Source organism: Epinephelus fuscoguttatus, linkage group LG22 (assembly GCF_011397635.1).
Source record: "Epinephelus fuscoguttatus linkage group LG22, E.fuscoguttatus.final_Chr_v1".
NCBI classification, from domain to species: domain Eukaryota; kingdom Metazoa; phylum Chordata; class Actinopteri; order Perciformes; family Serranidae; genus Epinephelus; species Epinephelus fuscoguttatus.
The window spans coordinates 12,167,113-12,182,038 of record NC_064773.1 but is presented as its reverse complement, the minus strand read 5'-3'; the positions used below and the strand labels follow the sequence as shown (position 1 = coordinate 12,182,038).

The 14,926-nt window shown below is 44.3% G+C and overlaps 1 protein-coding gene across 4 annotated transcripts in view; it reads right to left on the bottom strand.

Annotated features, from left to right (window-relative positions):
* anks1b (ankyrin repeat and sterile alpha motif domain containing 1B) overlaps positions 1-14,926 on the bottom strand; it is a 346,827-nt gene that overhangs the window by 83,588 nt on the left and 248,313 nt on the right. For all 4 annotated transcript variants that reach the window (XM_049566517.1, XM_049566518.1, XM_049566520.1 and 1 more), the window contains 4 exons: positions 8,184-8,839; positions 7,403-7,525; positions 3,659-3,728; positions 544-650 (listed from right to left, as the gene is read on the bottom strand). In XM_049566517.1, coding sequence (XP_049422474.1) covers positions 544-650; positions 3,659-3,728; positions 7,403-7,525; positions 8,184-8,839 — 956 coding nt within the window. The remainder of the gene's footprint in view (positions 1-543; positions 651-3,658; positions 3,729-7,402; positions 7,526-8,183; positions 8,840-14,926) is intronic.

Sequence of the window (14,926 nt, the reverse complement as noted above, 5' to 3'; positions counted from 1 at the left end):
CAAGAGGATCAGGTTGCATCCCGAGCCACAGGCTACAGGTGGTTGTGTTTCTTTGCACGTCCATGTAGGAATAATGCTACCATGACACAAGCATGGTCTCCGACATGCATCTTTAGTGTAGCATGTATGTCTGCAGCAGGATGCTGGCGTAGGATTTCTGCGCGTAGGAGGACCTCACATGGCATCAGTGGAGAGAGGCAGAGATGATGGGGAAGGAAGAATGAGAGAGAGGGTGATACAAAGAGGAGGAAATCCAGTAAATGAGAGGGATCAGAGTGAGGGAGAAAAAACACTAGTTACGGTAATCACTGCAAAGAAAATGATGAGTGATGATGAGCTACACCTAGGGGAGCAGAGGGAGCTTAGAGGGAGGTGGTACAAACAGAGAGAGGGGATTACATTTAAACACAAGTAGGAGCAAACACAGCCAAAGAAAAAACAAAAAATGAACAAGGAGGAAAGAGGAATGTGTGAACACATCCCATCTTAAACTCCCAGCATCAAGATCTCACCTGCTTCCCCTTTTCCCCCCAAAACACTCACCATAAACTGGACGTTGTCAAATCCATTGGCCAGCAGGTGGTTCTCATACTGGACTAGGCCGATGGAGTCAAGCCACTGGCCCACGGACTGCAGCGGGCAGCGGGGACCTATGAGGGGGTGGAGGGGCAAACGCTTCAGTAAGGAGTAGCCGTCCACGCGGTAGCAGCGGCAATCCGGCTGAGACAGCTGGCACTGCCACATCATGTTATGGCGGGCAAAGTGGCTGTCGAAGGAGCCCGCCATGCTTTTGAGGAGTCTTTTGGCAAGGCAGCAGAAGGAGGAGAGCACAGGGGGAGGCAGGTAGAGGGAGGGAAAAGGTGAAGAAAGGAGGAGGAAAAGGAGGAAGGGGGAGGCTAGGCTAAAGGCATGGTGAGGATGGAGGGGGTCAGCATGCACGGGTGCAAGCGGGTAAAGGGTAGGTCCAGATGTTGCTCTCTCTGAATCCAGCCAGAGGGAGGATCAGCGGGGGGTGAAGGCTGAAGTTGTATCCAGAAAACAGCTACCGTCCTGGGGTTAAATCCTGCCAGAGATGGGTGTTGGATAAGACTGGAGGTATAGATCCTGCAAGCAAAAGCGACTGTGTGTGTTTGTCGCGCACAGAACAGCAGCCGCTTTCTTTTTCAGCTGTTGCGCTTGCTTGGCTGCTCCCTTGAGCGTGTGTGTGCGTATGTGTGTGTATGTGAGTGTGTGTGTAAGAGAGAGAGAGGGAAAGAGCGAGAGCTGCCTGCGCTGTAGATTTCTCTTTATCAAGTACTCCCACTCTCATCTGTATGCTTCTGCAGCCTCCTCTCTCTCTCTCCTCTCTCCGAGCGCTGCTTTCCTCCCTCATTCCCTCTCTCTCTCCCTCTCTCTCCTTCCTCTGTCTACCTCCTGTCTCTATCTTCTCTCACGGCGTCGATCGTCACCCTGCTCTCTCTGCTGCTCTCCATATATCTGGCTCGCTCTGCTGATAATAGCCATCACAACAGCTCCAGCTTCTTTGTCTGCAAGAAGCTGAGCTCCCTCCCACTCACACACACACACACACCATGCTGAGTGTATGTATGCAGCCGCATCTATATGTGCGTGTGCGTGTGTGTGTGTGTGTGTGTGGGGTGCACTGGGGCTTGGTGTAGGTATGTGTGTGTTGGTGGGGGGCTGGTTTGGCACAAACAGGATTTCTCCCTGTGGTAACCATGGTTAGCAGCGGCTTTGCATTCATAGATGAAAAGAGAGAGGAAGAGAGGAGAGGGGATCAGGAGGTGGAGGATGGGGGAGTTAACACAGGGAGAGGGGGATGAACGCAGTAAATAGAGATGAGTAGTGGAGAATTCAAGGTACGCAGGTGAAAAAAAAACACTGGCAAAAAACAGGGATTTGAGGCGCACAGGAAAGTCCCAAATCAAATTCATCCGTGCACACACACTCATTATTTTTGTAGTTTTAACCATCATTCTTATTGGTTATAATAATAAGTAGAGCAGGGAGACAATTATCATTCATCATTTCTTTGTGGCTCCACCTCTCAGTTATTAGTCAATGACCTCAACAAGACCCGTTCGCAGGCTTCCTGACAACCAGTGAGCATAAATGATGTTCAGCTACACTACCCGTTTCATCTCTTTAACGTCACTGCCATCCACATCCCACAGCCACCCATGTGTCAACTGTCCCTGGGGACAGAGGTGTTTACAAACCTTTCTGGCTTGTGAACGCTTAAAATGAAGCAATTTCTATCAGCAACAGTTGCATATGTCTATGGATCAGTAACGACTTAACCAAAAAGTAAAATCAATTTTAAAATTCAGAGCTTCTTAAATGCATCCTCCTCCTGCAACTCTCATCTCTCTGTCCATGAGACAACCACAGGCATATGCACCACTTCATACAGTCACCCAGTGTTTCCCATACACTGATTTATTTAATCTCCTTTTAGAGCTCTCTCTCTCTCTGTTCATCAGACCAAAAATTAAACAAGATTTAGCAAGCTTAAATTAGCTACCCCACAGTCAGTCTTGCTGCTCTCCGCCACTGTGGGCTGCTTCCCTAACAGGAGAGCTGGTGGCACCTTGGAGACAGACCCTGGCTGTCGTGACTTGAATTCATTCAGCACAAACTCCCCCAGCACCCAGAGTCATAGTGGGCTGGTGGCTGGCAGCAGCAGCAGGCTCACCTGTGTAATGGCAGCAACCGAAAGTTTGCTGATCCAGCAGGGAATCAGAGCTGTCTGGAACACCCAGAGCAGGGATTTGAGCTGACTGGGGTCTGTCACTAGAGCTGCTGCCAGCTCTCCCTCTAGGTGGTCTGTAGCAGCAGGGAGTGATGCAGAGGACACACTGCGATTTGAGGCTCTAGCTAATTTTGGCTACATAAATGTGAACTTGAAGCCACAGCCGTGAGCCTTTGGCCCCAGTTAGCAGAACATTTAACAAGTCGTCTTCCTTTATTGGGTTGCTTTGCAGTGTAGCTAATTGTTGCCAATGCTGGAATAGCAGCTTTATCTACAGGATCCTCTGCCATTGAATCAGGCTTTCACTGAAGGGACATGTACGCTCATTTGCATTTTTTATAACAGCCAACACGAACACCATCTCTCTGAAATTACCTGTGATTGGTCAAAGTCTACCGTCACAGGCTGGATTTCCTAAAGCATAAAAACAGAGCCAAGAGGAGGTTCAGACTTCTGTTTTTCTCAGGCCAGATAAAATTACAATATTAGTTTATTATTGCCCAATGGCGCCCAAATTAAACTGCCTACCTCAACTTCACATAAAATTTTATGTAGCGAATGCTTTTCTTCTGCAGTGCTCTATCCCAGGATTTACTGCGTGACCTCTGGGGGGGTCTCAAACTCCAGGTTGGGAACCACTGCCCTTGAGGGAACTCCAGTTTGGTGCTAACTACTCCCACTTTTGGCTATCATAATCTGATTGCTTCTGTTTCTTGCCCTGTCAGGATTCCTTGTAAAACACTGCAGTGTTTCAATATCTCAGCACTTGGTGAGCACACTGTTATCATAAGCAATAGTAATGACGGCCAAACTACTACAATAAGACCTGAGCTGTAATAAACCTGAATTTTCCACTGAGTCAGATTTATTCAAACATTCCCACAAACACGCTTGTGTGTACTTTACCTGAGGTGTCCTCCTTAATGTCCAGTCCGCTGCCTATTCCTGCCCCAATGGAGCTCATAATCTTGTCGATCTGAACAAATGGAAGAGAAGGAGATAGAACCAGAGTGAGAGATGTACAGCATGTTCAAGGGAAAGTCATTTCCCAGTAATAAGGCTAACCCCTATTTCTGGATTCAAGTGTCACATAACATGATCATTACGGCAGCCAGCTCGCTGAATGTCAGTCATCCCCCCTGTGAATTAAGAAAGCATGGAGGAGCAGAGGGAAGAAAGATGTGTTAGCAGGAATCTTAAAGACAGAGCAGAGATGAAGAAAGAGTTAGGCTGACTGGAGGGAGCTACAGTGGCTTCATTAGTGTCTGACTCCCAGCTGTCGACCGGACATCCCTGACCCTGGGCCTGCTGCTAACCATTGAACTATGCGACCCACACATCCGTCCACCTGTCAGGATCGCTGGCTCACCACAGGTCAGAGAAAACTGGCCTTGTTGCGACTGGTCTGAGACCAGTGTTTAAAGGGGCCAGACCTGACAGATGTAAACAGCGTTTACAAGCTGGCGGAGCATGACAGTGGCCTTATCTTAATAGCTGGATAAACAGGTAGCAATTTCTGCATATGTCACTGCACACAAAGAAGTAATTCACACATACTTGGTATATAGAACCTGGAGGCTAAACTGTCACTGAATACAAGATGATATTTCAAAGCTGTGCTGCATCAAAAATGGATTAAATGACTATTTGTGAAGAGGTCATTTGTAGTACCAAACTCACAGAGAATAATCACTCAACTCTGCTTTATTATGGCTGCTTCAAGCAACAGCTACAGCTTATTCTAGTTGTTTTCTTCACCACTGTACAAAAAGAGTAATTCATGAGGTTTGGGAATACAGCCAACAATAACGTAAGATGATCAGAGGGCCATTTTGTTTGAACCATTTTATTTGGAGGTTAAACTGAAAGTGAACTCACTGGAAATGTTGTTAATAATCCCTCATTGCACAAGAAAAGTGTGTGCACATGTCTGGGAAGTCTGTCTGTAAATTGTAATGGTATACAGTATTCAGCCACAGCATTAAAATCACTGACAGATGAAGTTGAAAACATTGATCTTCTTGCTACAGTGCAATGTTGTGCTGGCAAATCTTGGGTCCTGGCATTCATGTGGATGGCACTTGACACGCACCACCCACCCAAACACTGTTACAGATCATGACACCCCGTCATGGCAACGGCACTCTTCAGTGGCAGAGATTCCCCAGCAGGACAATACGCCAATGCGACATCACAAAGAATTGCTCAGGAATGCACTAAGGAACGTGACAAAGAGCTCAAGGTCTCCAAATTCACCAAATTCCAATCCAATCGAGCATCTGTGGGATGCTCAGATGGGAGCCAAGCCCAATCCAAGGACTGGACGTGGCTCTGACCAGTTGAGGTATGTACACAGGACCTCTGTAGGGTCTCCTGTGGTGTCTGTTGCCAGGACGTTGGCGTCAGATACTTTGAGTCCTGTGGGTTTTGAGGTGAGGTGCCGACAAGTGCCATGAATGCATCATTGGATCGAGATCTGGGGAATCTAGAGGCCAGGTTGATGCCTTGGACTCTCTGTCACATTCTTCAGGCCCAAGGTTTCCCAACTGAACACTGCATTGTTATGAGATGATCAATGGTATTCACTTCAACTGTCAGTGGCTTAAATATTGTGGCTGATCAGTGTATATGTAGTATGTATATACCAAACATTTATGTTGGTTTACAACAGACAGTTTAGGTAATAGTTTTAATGTGCATTTTCTCTTCCAGATAAGTTTGGCCAACCTGAAGGTTTGTTTATCAGACTGCTCATGTTCTTCAACCTTTTTCACTTTTTTATAGCAACTTTAATAGTAAAGATTAACAACTTCAATCATAAGACCCAAGTTGTTATATACTGGAATTAGCCTGTAGCGCAGGGCACAGCAACATTTAATATCAAAAGAACCAAAAAACAAACATAAAATATCTGCCTGGGGCCGCAATACATATTTGAGCCTTGTAACAAAGGTAACACAGCCTTTTAAGTCATCATTGCTATAGGTCTAAATGAGCATTTAATACTATGTTTTATGACAAGCTGGCTACTCTGCAGTGGGCTATTTATGATTATTTGGCACTTTAACTTGGCAGCATTGGCAGGAAACCAGAACCAATCTGTCCACACACTATTATATTCTCCATTTTCCTCTTAGACTTTTCCTTTTTTGGATTTGGAATCCAACACTAGCCTAGCTTGGGAGACTTAAGACTATCCACCACTATTAAGGCTCGCAAAACTTAAAGGAAAAGGCACCAGGCTGTAGATGTATGATGCAGAATTCACTTGACAAAATGTCAAAACCTTTTTGTATTTAGTGTATACTAATCAATTGGGGCCTACAATAATAATAAATGAAAATGAAAATGTTAAAATTATCATTATTCTTTTCCATATCATTTTTGTAAAAGTCACAGGGAGCCACTGAGATGCTAAAGCGCATCATGTGGCTTCAGAGCTGTGGCAGGTTGCCTACCCTGCTTCAGCAGATCAACCATTGCTGTTTAAACACATTGTACCAACACTTTGCTCCAGGGTGTTAATTACCATCGAAATAACCACAAACAATCCAACATCAGCAGTTTTCAAGGTAAAACCAGATTAAGGCACACATTTGTAACATACAGAAACGTCTTTATTTATGCCTGTAGCACTAATGAGAGCGGATATCTTCAGATCATTGACTGTAGTGGGACATCCCTTGTGACTCGTCTCTTGCTAATAAAGCAACTCTGTCCTAAGCATGTGCTGCAAATGGAGCAACTTTGTTATTTTTTGCCTGTGATATCCCCATAAATCACTCCATAAATTTCCCTTAAGCCATCTTATCTCATCCTCCCTGTAGCATGCAATTAAACAGGAAAGGTCACCTTAATTGCAGAGAATTATGGGGAATTCCATATGGTAATTCATCACCATCAGCAAGTTGTGAGTTGTGCTGGTGAACTAATGAACATGTACATGCAAATGTGAACAGGCACGCACAAATGTACGTTCATTCACATGCATAAGCAAAATTTCAAAAACAGAAAGACTGATTAAGTCATTCTTATAATTAGAAAACACAGTGGCACACGATTTCTATTGTTGGCGGCGTAAGCATGCAAAGACATCAGTTTACAAAAGTGTGTGTTGTCTGTGGTGTGAATTATGACCAGTGAGCGGAGGCTAATGTGTCTGTGACCCAGCATGTTTATAAAGAGGCAAGATCCAACAGTGGCGTCTAGTCAATGTATCACATCTGTGTCAGAGACCCTTTAATACCGAAGAAGCCCGAGGCACAAACACACTGAGACCAAGCACACGGCGCCCTCGATCTCTGCTCTCTATACGAGAAACTGCTTCCTCTCTTCTATCTGCTCTTCCCTGCAGCTTCAGTGCTGGCTACAGAGGAAAATCAATGTGGGAGCATGTTTAAATTAGCACCAGAGCTCGTTCTGCACTGTAGTAGCCGAGCGAGTTTCAAAGGGAGGAAAAACTGAAGAAGCTCCCTGCTGTAGGTGCAGAGGTTTCGACTGCCCCCTGCAGAGCTGCTTCAACTGGGAAAGCACCACATTTACTACAGTAAAAAGTACTGAATGATGAAAAGATGGTTGACCACTTTCCTCTCCATCTCAATCAATCCTATCTAATAAACAGCTTCACATGTCCGAAAACACTCCTCTTACCTCTTCCCACTCAGCAGTGAAGGAAGGCGTTCTCTCCAGTCTCCCCCCTGGGCTGGCACCCTCTCCTGGGCTGGGACTTCCAGGCCCCTGGCCACGAGATCCAGACCCCCAGCCGTGCTCCTCCTGGACAAGGCAAAAACCAACCATTTGTTTTCCAAGCATATCCCAACTACACTGAGATGCAAAGGTTGCCAAATATTTTAACCTTACAGCAAAACTATGGACAACTGATCACTAAAACTGTTGAGAGAGTAACCGAGTCCTTTCAGCACTCATCAAAGTTTCATCTATAATGAGGCATTTTTCATCAAACAGACTATGTATTTAGCTTATGATTTATTTACAATGAATTAAAGTAGAAGTCTCATGAAATGTGCCGCACAGCAGGGAGCGCAGTGGCCCAGATTAGTGAGTTATCTAATTGGTTGCACTGGTTTCTGCTCTGTGTCTGAAGTCACTGCATGATACAGCAAGATGCAAACTATCTTCACAGATAATTTATTCATCTGAATATTTACAATAAATACATTTGCTCTCATTGCTGACGGAGATCTTGGTGCCAACCTGAAACTTTTTTATAACTTTTAATAAAAGAGATTTTTATGTCAGCCCTGCCCTCTTATATAAATGTCTCAGAAGAGTCAAACATCAGAAAAAAAAACATTTTAGCTCGCCTTAATGTTGCAACATAAATGCAGGGCTCTCTGTTATATATCATGCTCTCATTAACACTTTGATTGCATATAGAAGGTGTCATTTTACAAAACGATTCATGTCTTACCTGTATGGGAGACACAGCTACCAGGTTGGAATCAGACTTGGACAGAGACTTGGACAGCTGCAGGTCCAACACACTACGGGGCATGGACCTCATCCTCCCCAGGGTGCAAGCCCTCTCTTCGTAGCCTGCACCTGATAAACTGCCCTTGGGCACACCTCCTGTCTGTGTCCCCCGTAACTCTGGAACTTCCCCGTTTTGACCAGATAAGCAGGACGGTGGGTGGCCCAGCGTAGACCAGCCACAAGGTGGATCCGCCTGCTCGTATATCGCGGGTCGGGCCTGGTCCTGGTTGACCCTTGTGTGGAAGATAGTCCGGTACACAACCTGTGGCTTCTTGGGGTCGTTGGCAGTCTTCTGAGGTGATGACCCGCTCCCTGTCCTGGAGAAGATTTGAGTGGGTCCTCCTCCGATCACGATGCTGAACTCCGGGGTCTGTAGCAGGCTGCTCTGGACATCCGTAGAGGCATATTTTCGGGGTTTGGGGTTGTAAAGATGGTAAGGTGTATCGGGAGTTTCACAAGCCGGGGAAGAGCCATGAAGGAGGCCTGCAAACTCCTCTGGGACGTGGCTCTTCCTGCGCTCCTCCAACAGAGCGTTGGATGTGGAGGAAGAGCAGAGAGGAGGAGGAGCTGGGTCTCGCTGGTACGGTCCGTCGTCTGCATGGAGGATATACACACAAAAACACTGAATGATTAGGATTCAATCACAGAGACGACACACTAATAAATTTACCCTACGAGAAAAACAAGACAGAGGTCACACAAACATAGCACACAATAATATTCAAAAGTTTAGAGCAAAATGCTTCGTACACAACAGAACAGAGGGAGAGGAAAGCAATGCGGCCAAGAAATAAATAAATACTGCAAAACAACCAAAGCTGCATATAAGAAGATAAGAACGAGGTAATACATCTTCTGCTTCCCTGTTGTAAAGCTGTTTGTTCCTCCAAGGAAAAAAAGAAGAACTCCTGACTTGGATTTTACACCTCTGCTCCTTCACTGTCTGGGTGCAAAACTGTGTGTTTGGGTGTCTGAACTTGTGCATGTATGCATGAACTCATCTGGGCAGACGTTCTTACACCACTGACTGGTTTTATTTTTTTGGAGGGGATGCTTTCAGAGGCATGCTCACTGTCTGTGTGCAGTGGGGTGAAAGAGAAGCCGCTGAAAGCTTCTTTTGATTCTCTGTGCATAAGTGTTTGTGCGATTGTAGATGCACGTCTGCGTGTGTGTCTCCATGTGTCTGCTTGACTACTCGCCTGTCAGTTTGCGTATGCTTATGTTCACATCTGCAAACTAGTTACACCTGAGGTCACACTGATTGTCCCGCATGTTTAAAAGATGTACTCCTCCTGATACAAGATGGAAAGTAAGAGGTGCATTATTTATTCTTATTCCAAAACGATTATTTATTACACTTTGCCAGAGCGGTGCCACCTTGCTCAAACTCATAAGGATAAATCTTCAACTTAATACAAGAGTGTAGCACAGGAATAACATTATGTTCCAGTGAGATTCAGGTTGTAACTCAGCTCCTTGGGGGAACAGCCCTGCTCTTATTTATTTACAGTTTCCATAATAAAGTTCCCAACACACTGACTGAAATTAACCGCCAAATTCATCAACTTACAATGATTAGTAGAGGTGTAAACTAAGTATGAGAGGCAAAAAATCAGGCCATTAAATGGCTGTTATTAGTGTGTGGAGGTGGGTGTGGTTTGTAGTCAGTTGCAGGGGAGAGGTGTGGGTTTGCTGGCTTGCTCTGATTACATCTCTCTCTTTTTAATGCAGTAGTGTGCTGGCTCTTGAGAACTGTTGCCCAGAAGAAGGAGATGGTCACTGCCTGTGTTTTGGTTCATAACTGAATGGACTGTGACATGTGCTGGAGGAGCTGGGCAGCCACAGGCACATATTGAAGATGGATTTTGTTGTTGTTAACTGGGCAGTAGTTAATAAAGTACTGCATGTAAATGGAGTGCTGAATCTGTGAGTCTGTGCTGGGGGAACTCACAGAGGTAGCAAGACTGCTACACAGTGGTTATAAGCATCATAGATATGGGTTAGAAGGGGCCTGTCACACCTTTTATTAGGTTCAAAAGGCCAATATCAGGCCATGAAATGGCCATTTACAATTATGGTTAGGCTGTGACCTCTCATGGCCATACTTATTTCGATGGGAACAAAGGCTGAAGTTTGGTGATGTAGTATAAAGAGCAGGATAGTCCATGTTGGGCGAGAGAGATGGGTGGTGGTGGTGGTGGTGGTGGTGGTGGTGGTGGTGGTAGATGGATCAAACAAACACATAATTTTAACACAGGAGGGCGGGGTTCAAGTCACACAGTAGACTGGGATTTGTGTCTTGTCTGAAACCAAAGCTCACCGGGAAGAATCCTGATATCTTTTCCCAAACTTAACCATAAGGTTTTTGAGCTTAAACCTAACAAAGATGAAAGTGAAACCTAACAAAACGGTGACTACTTCACAATGTTGAAATTGTTTAAGACCATTCAATGGGCTGTTAAGTCTTAAACCTAACAGTAGGTGTGGCGCTGCCCTTTTAACCCTGGGGGAGTCTCCTGCCTTAGACTCTCCATGTAGGCCCCAGAACAGAGCCATACTGCCAAATATAACACCGCAAATGGAAATTAAGTTTTCTTCAACCTAAGTGTTCCTGACTGAACTAAAGATATTTCTCCTGTGAGCCGGTGGACACAAAACACAGAGCTATAAGGAAAGTGGCGATAGACTGACCAAAGTGGAAACAAAGACAACTTTAATTAATGCTAATGTTGCTTCATGTGTGCTAACTGTTTGCTAACAAAGATCAATGTCAGTACACTTGTTGCACTGCCCCAAAGTGGCCAAACGAATAAGAAGAAGAAAATAAATGAATGCAACTTTACCTAAAATCATGTATACTGTTCCCTGCAACCATTGTTTTCCTTTATTTCCACTGTATGTTCTCAATTACCAGAATATTTTCTTTTTTTAATCAAAGTTAGATTATCATTGGATGGTGATGCAGTTCGTAAAAGATTGAAATGGAAAGTCTACACTACATTCATTACCTTGTACAAGGTAACTTTGGGATAACTGATGTAGACTTGGTGTGACTTGAGCAACTTTCAAGAGTCCCTACTCAAGAGTTTTACACTGTTCAGCAATGAATGGAGACAAATTAACAGTGCAATAGCTAAAAAACAGATTCATACATTTCTAAAACTCAACAACACAGCACTAATTTAAAGCACAAACATAATGGTTAGCACCAATTTAAAGTGTGCTGCAGCTGTACCATTTGTGTATAATTGGCTAGAACAGGCAGAACGGCTGGTATGCTCTTTAATGTCACGAATGGTAACCCATCAGCAAATGAAAATGACATCACCCTGATCCGCATAAACACAAACACACCTCTGAAATCTGCAAAAGGCTTCTCACGATCTGATTTTGTTTTCAAGTCATTTGCTGATTAACCTATAATACAAGATAATATTCTGCCTTGTCACATTGCATGCTATTAATAACTGAAAACTGTGTGTGTGTGTGTGTGTGTGTGTGTGTGTGTGTGTGTGTGTGTGTAGCCCAGATCTCCCTCTCTGCTCCCTGTCATTGTGTGTTATGATTGTGTTCCAGGTCATGTAAACAATGGTAAGAATCTCTCTCTCTCTCTCTCACACACACACACACACACACACACACACACACACAAGACCACGCAGTCTCATAATCACATAGTCATTTGAATGAATACAAACAGTGCCTGTCCACAGTCACATAAATGGAGTCTTGTAATCAAAGCTGTCACTTGAATAATTGTACGTACCCCACTGCTCCCCACACACACGCATGCACACACACTGAATTTACAATCCTCATCTGACCACATAGTACTGCTGCCTGCCACCCCCCCCCAACACACACACACACACACACACACACACACACACACACACATACACACAGTCTCTGTTGTCAGCCAGTTTTAGCTAGCACTTCATGACTGTCCTCAGCACATCCAGCCACATTTCCATATGAAACAATTACATAATGTGAGCTGAGACTGAAAAATGAGTGCGTGAAAAAGTCACTTGGCTGCTGTTTCTGAGAAAACCACATGACAGTGACCGACTGGAATCATTCAAGATGATTAAAACAAGTGATGCTCGAGCTCTTCTCATTGTGGGAGAATAAAAGTGGGGGAAAAGTGGAATGATATTAACATCAGTCCTCAAGTGGAGAGCAATTTTATATGATTTGGAATATGAATGTTCCATTTAACTGCACCTCCACTGTACTGGTCTCCTGTGTTATAAAGTACAAAACGCCCATTAACAGTCTTCAGGTAATGACTCATCCTCAAGCTCAGTATAGACCGAAATTGTCATTATTTCCAACACAAGCTGAAACTCTTTACTAATGACTAATCCTCCACATTTTACAGGATAAACAGTAAGTGGCCCAAAGATCAGCATAAATGCACACTGAGTCTTCACTTTGTTTATCCTGCATTGTCTTTGTGGTGATCGGTACAGTTTGACCATCAATCAATAGCACTGACCATTGTCGTTATGTCATTGAATGAGTTATTACATTGACACTGGTAAGATAACGGCTGGTTGATTGTACAAATCTGAAAGACTTACTATAGACCAAATCACAATGCTTATTTACAAGAAATCCCCCGTGTCTCGTATATAAAAATCAAACAGTGCTGAGTAAACGCTGCCTCAACTGTTCAGCTTTTAGCCCACTGAAAGAAGGCCAACCTACAAGAGCAATATCAGTTTAAGTATACGTTATATATAATGTATTGTCACCACTACCCAGCCGTCAGACGGCCCTTTCCAACTGGACCTTGAAGCTGTTTCCTCAAAAGCACCAGGCTGACAGAAACAGTAATTTTACTGGAAAAAATTCCTACTACAGGGGAACTAATAGTAAGTAATGATGTGGGAACCAGCTGTGTAAGTTAACGTGACTTCTGTCTGACTGCTGAGTGTGACCACTTGCTTAGCGTTCGTGTCGATAGATTTTGTTTTCTCAAAGATAATAGCAAAACAACATCTAACAAAAGCACAGTAGAAATGTTGGATGGGTCAGACCACCGTGTTGAACTATTTATCTTACAGCAACAGAAATCTTGAAGTTCGCTAATTTCACGTGTCCATGTCATTGGTCCAACAGCCCACTGGTCCAACGTCCCATTGTTCCGATATGTGATTATACTAGGCTATACTGTATTTGTGTACCATAGAAGATCAGCAAACGCAACAAAAGTAGGCTACTGGTCGAGATACAAGTGCCAGAGAGAAGAGAGTGAAACACCATGACCTCCTGTTATTAACTCTGGGGTCGGGGTTGTGTGGGGAGCTCTCCATGGTGCTGAACGGCTCCCGGCGGGCGTATTTCTGTCTTGACGGTGCGCCGCGACCGGCTCTGGGTCAGCTGGGAAAGGCTTGAGGCGAAGCAGGCTCACGGCTTATGTGTTTGCCACTTTCTTTTTCATTTTAACCCACACCATGATCTTTTCCTAACCCGAACCAAGTGGTTTTTGTGCCTAAACCTGACCAGACCTTAACCACAGGGCATTGTGATGATTTCAGAACAACAGGACTTCGGAACAATGGGTTTAATATGGTCGGAACAATGGGATGTCGGACCAATGGGCTGTCGGACCAATGTGCAGTTCCCAATTTCACACATCAATTGAAATAAATCACCATTTGTCTACCTGGAAGTGACCGTTGTCACGACAAGACGTCACGGTGACTGGCTGCACAATCTTTAAATCTTTAAAAATTTAAAAGCTTTACATTTTTTTTGGGTAAGATTATTTATACAGGGAGCATTGGTAGGTGGGATTAAAACAGCCACTTACAACATTTTCAGTGCACCATGAAGGAGTCAATTAAACACAACATCATATTTTTCATTCACACCGTCTGTTCTCTTTATGTGCTTCTCTTGGTCCTGCCATGCATTTCTTTTGCAATCCTTTATCGCTCTCTCTGTGTGCTTCTCCTCTTTTTTAAAGATGAGAACCATTGGCAACAGGTGAGCCGGTTGGTCGCTATGGCAACAGAGAGCCCCAGCACCGGCATCTCTCCTAGGTTTTTTTTTTTTTTGGGTGGCTGAGTGTCTTCGGCCTTCGGGAGAGCGAGGGAAGAGTGTACGGCTGATAAACACAGCAATCAAATCAGCAGGTGTGTGTGTGAGTGTGTTTGTCTAGACGGAAAAAATTACAGAGGTAGTGCTGATATATCTGCAAGCGCAAAAAGTAAAGGTTTGAGTAAAAGGGCAGGAGAGCTACATGCAAGATTCTTTTTCCCGAAGAAAAAAATGTGTTTCAGGTACAGATAGAGAAGAAAACCTATCAGATGAGCTGATGAGAATACTGACGAGCTGAGAATTTGTGGCTAATTACAGGAAGGGTACTACTTTGGTTCCACTCCGGCAGGAACTCTTATTTCTCTTTTCTCTTCCTGTGAACAATCAACTTCTTCTTTGTTTTGTTTAAACCAACCGGCAACCTCTGGGGCTGAAAAATAAAGCCAACGCTATGGTGCCAACAACTGCAGTTCCTATAATGGCCACTAGAGGCTTCAGAACAGGAGTCAACAAACCAGTGGGTGACCTCACAGAATCTACGTCTGTCTACAGTTTTAACCCTACTTACATACATTACTTATCCATTCCTGAGCCCACAGATCACTGACTGTCCTCTGTACGAGACTGTGG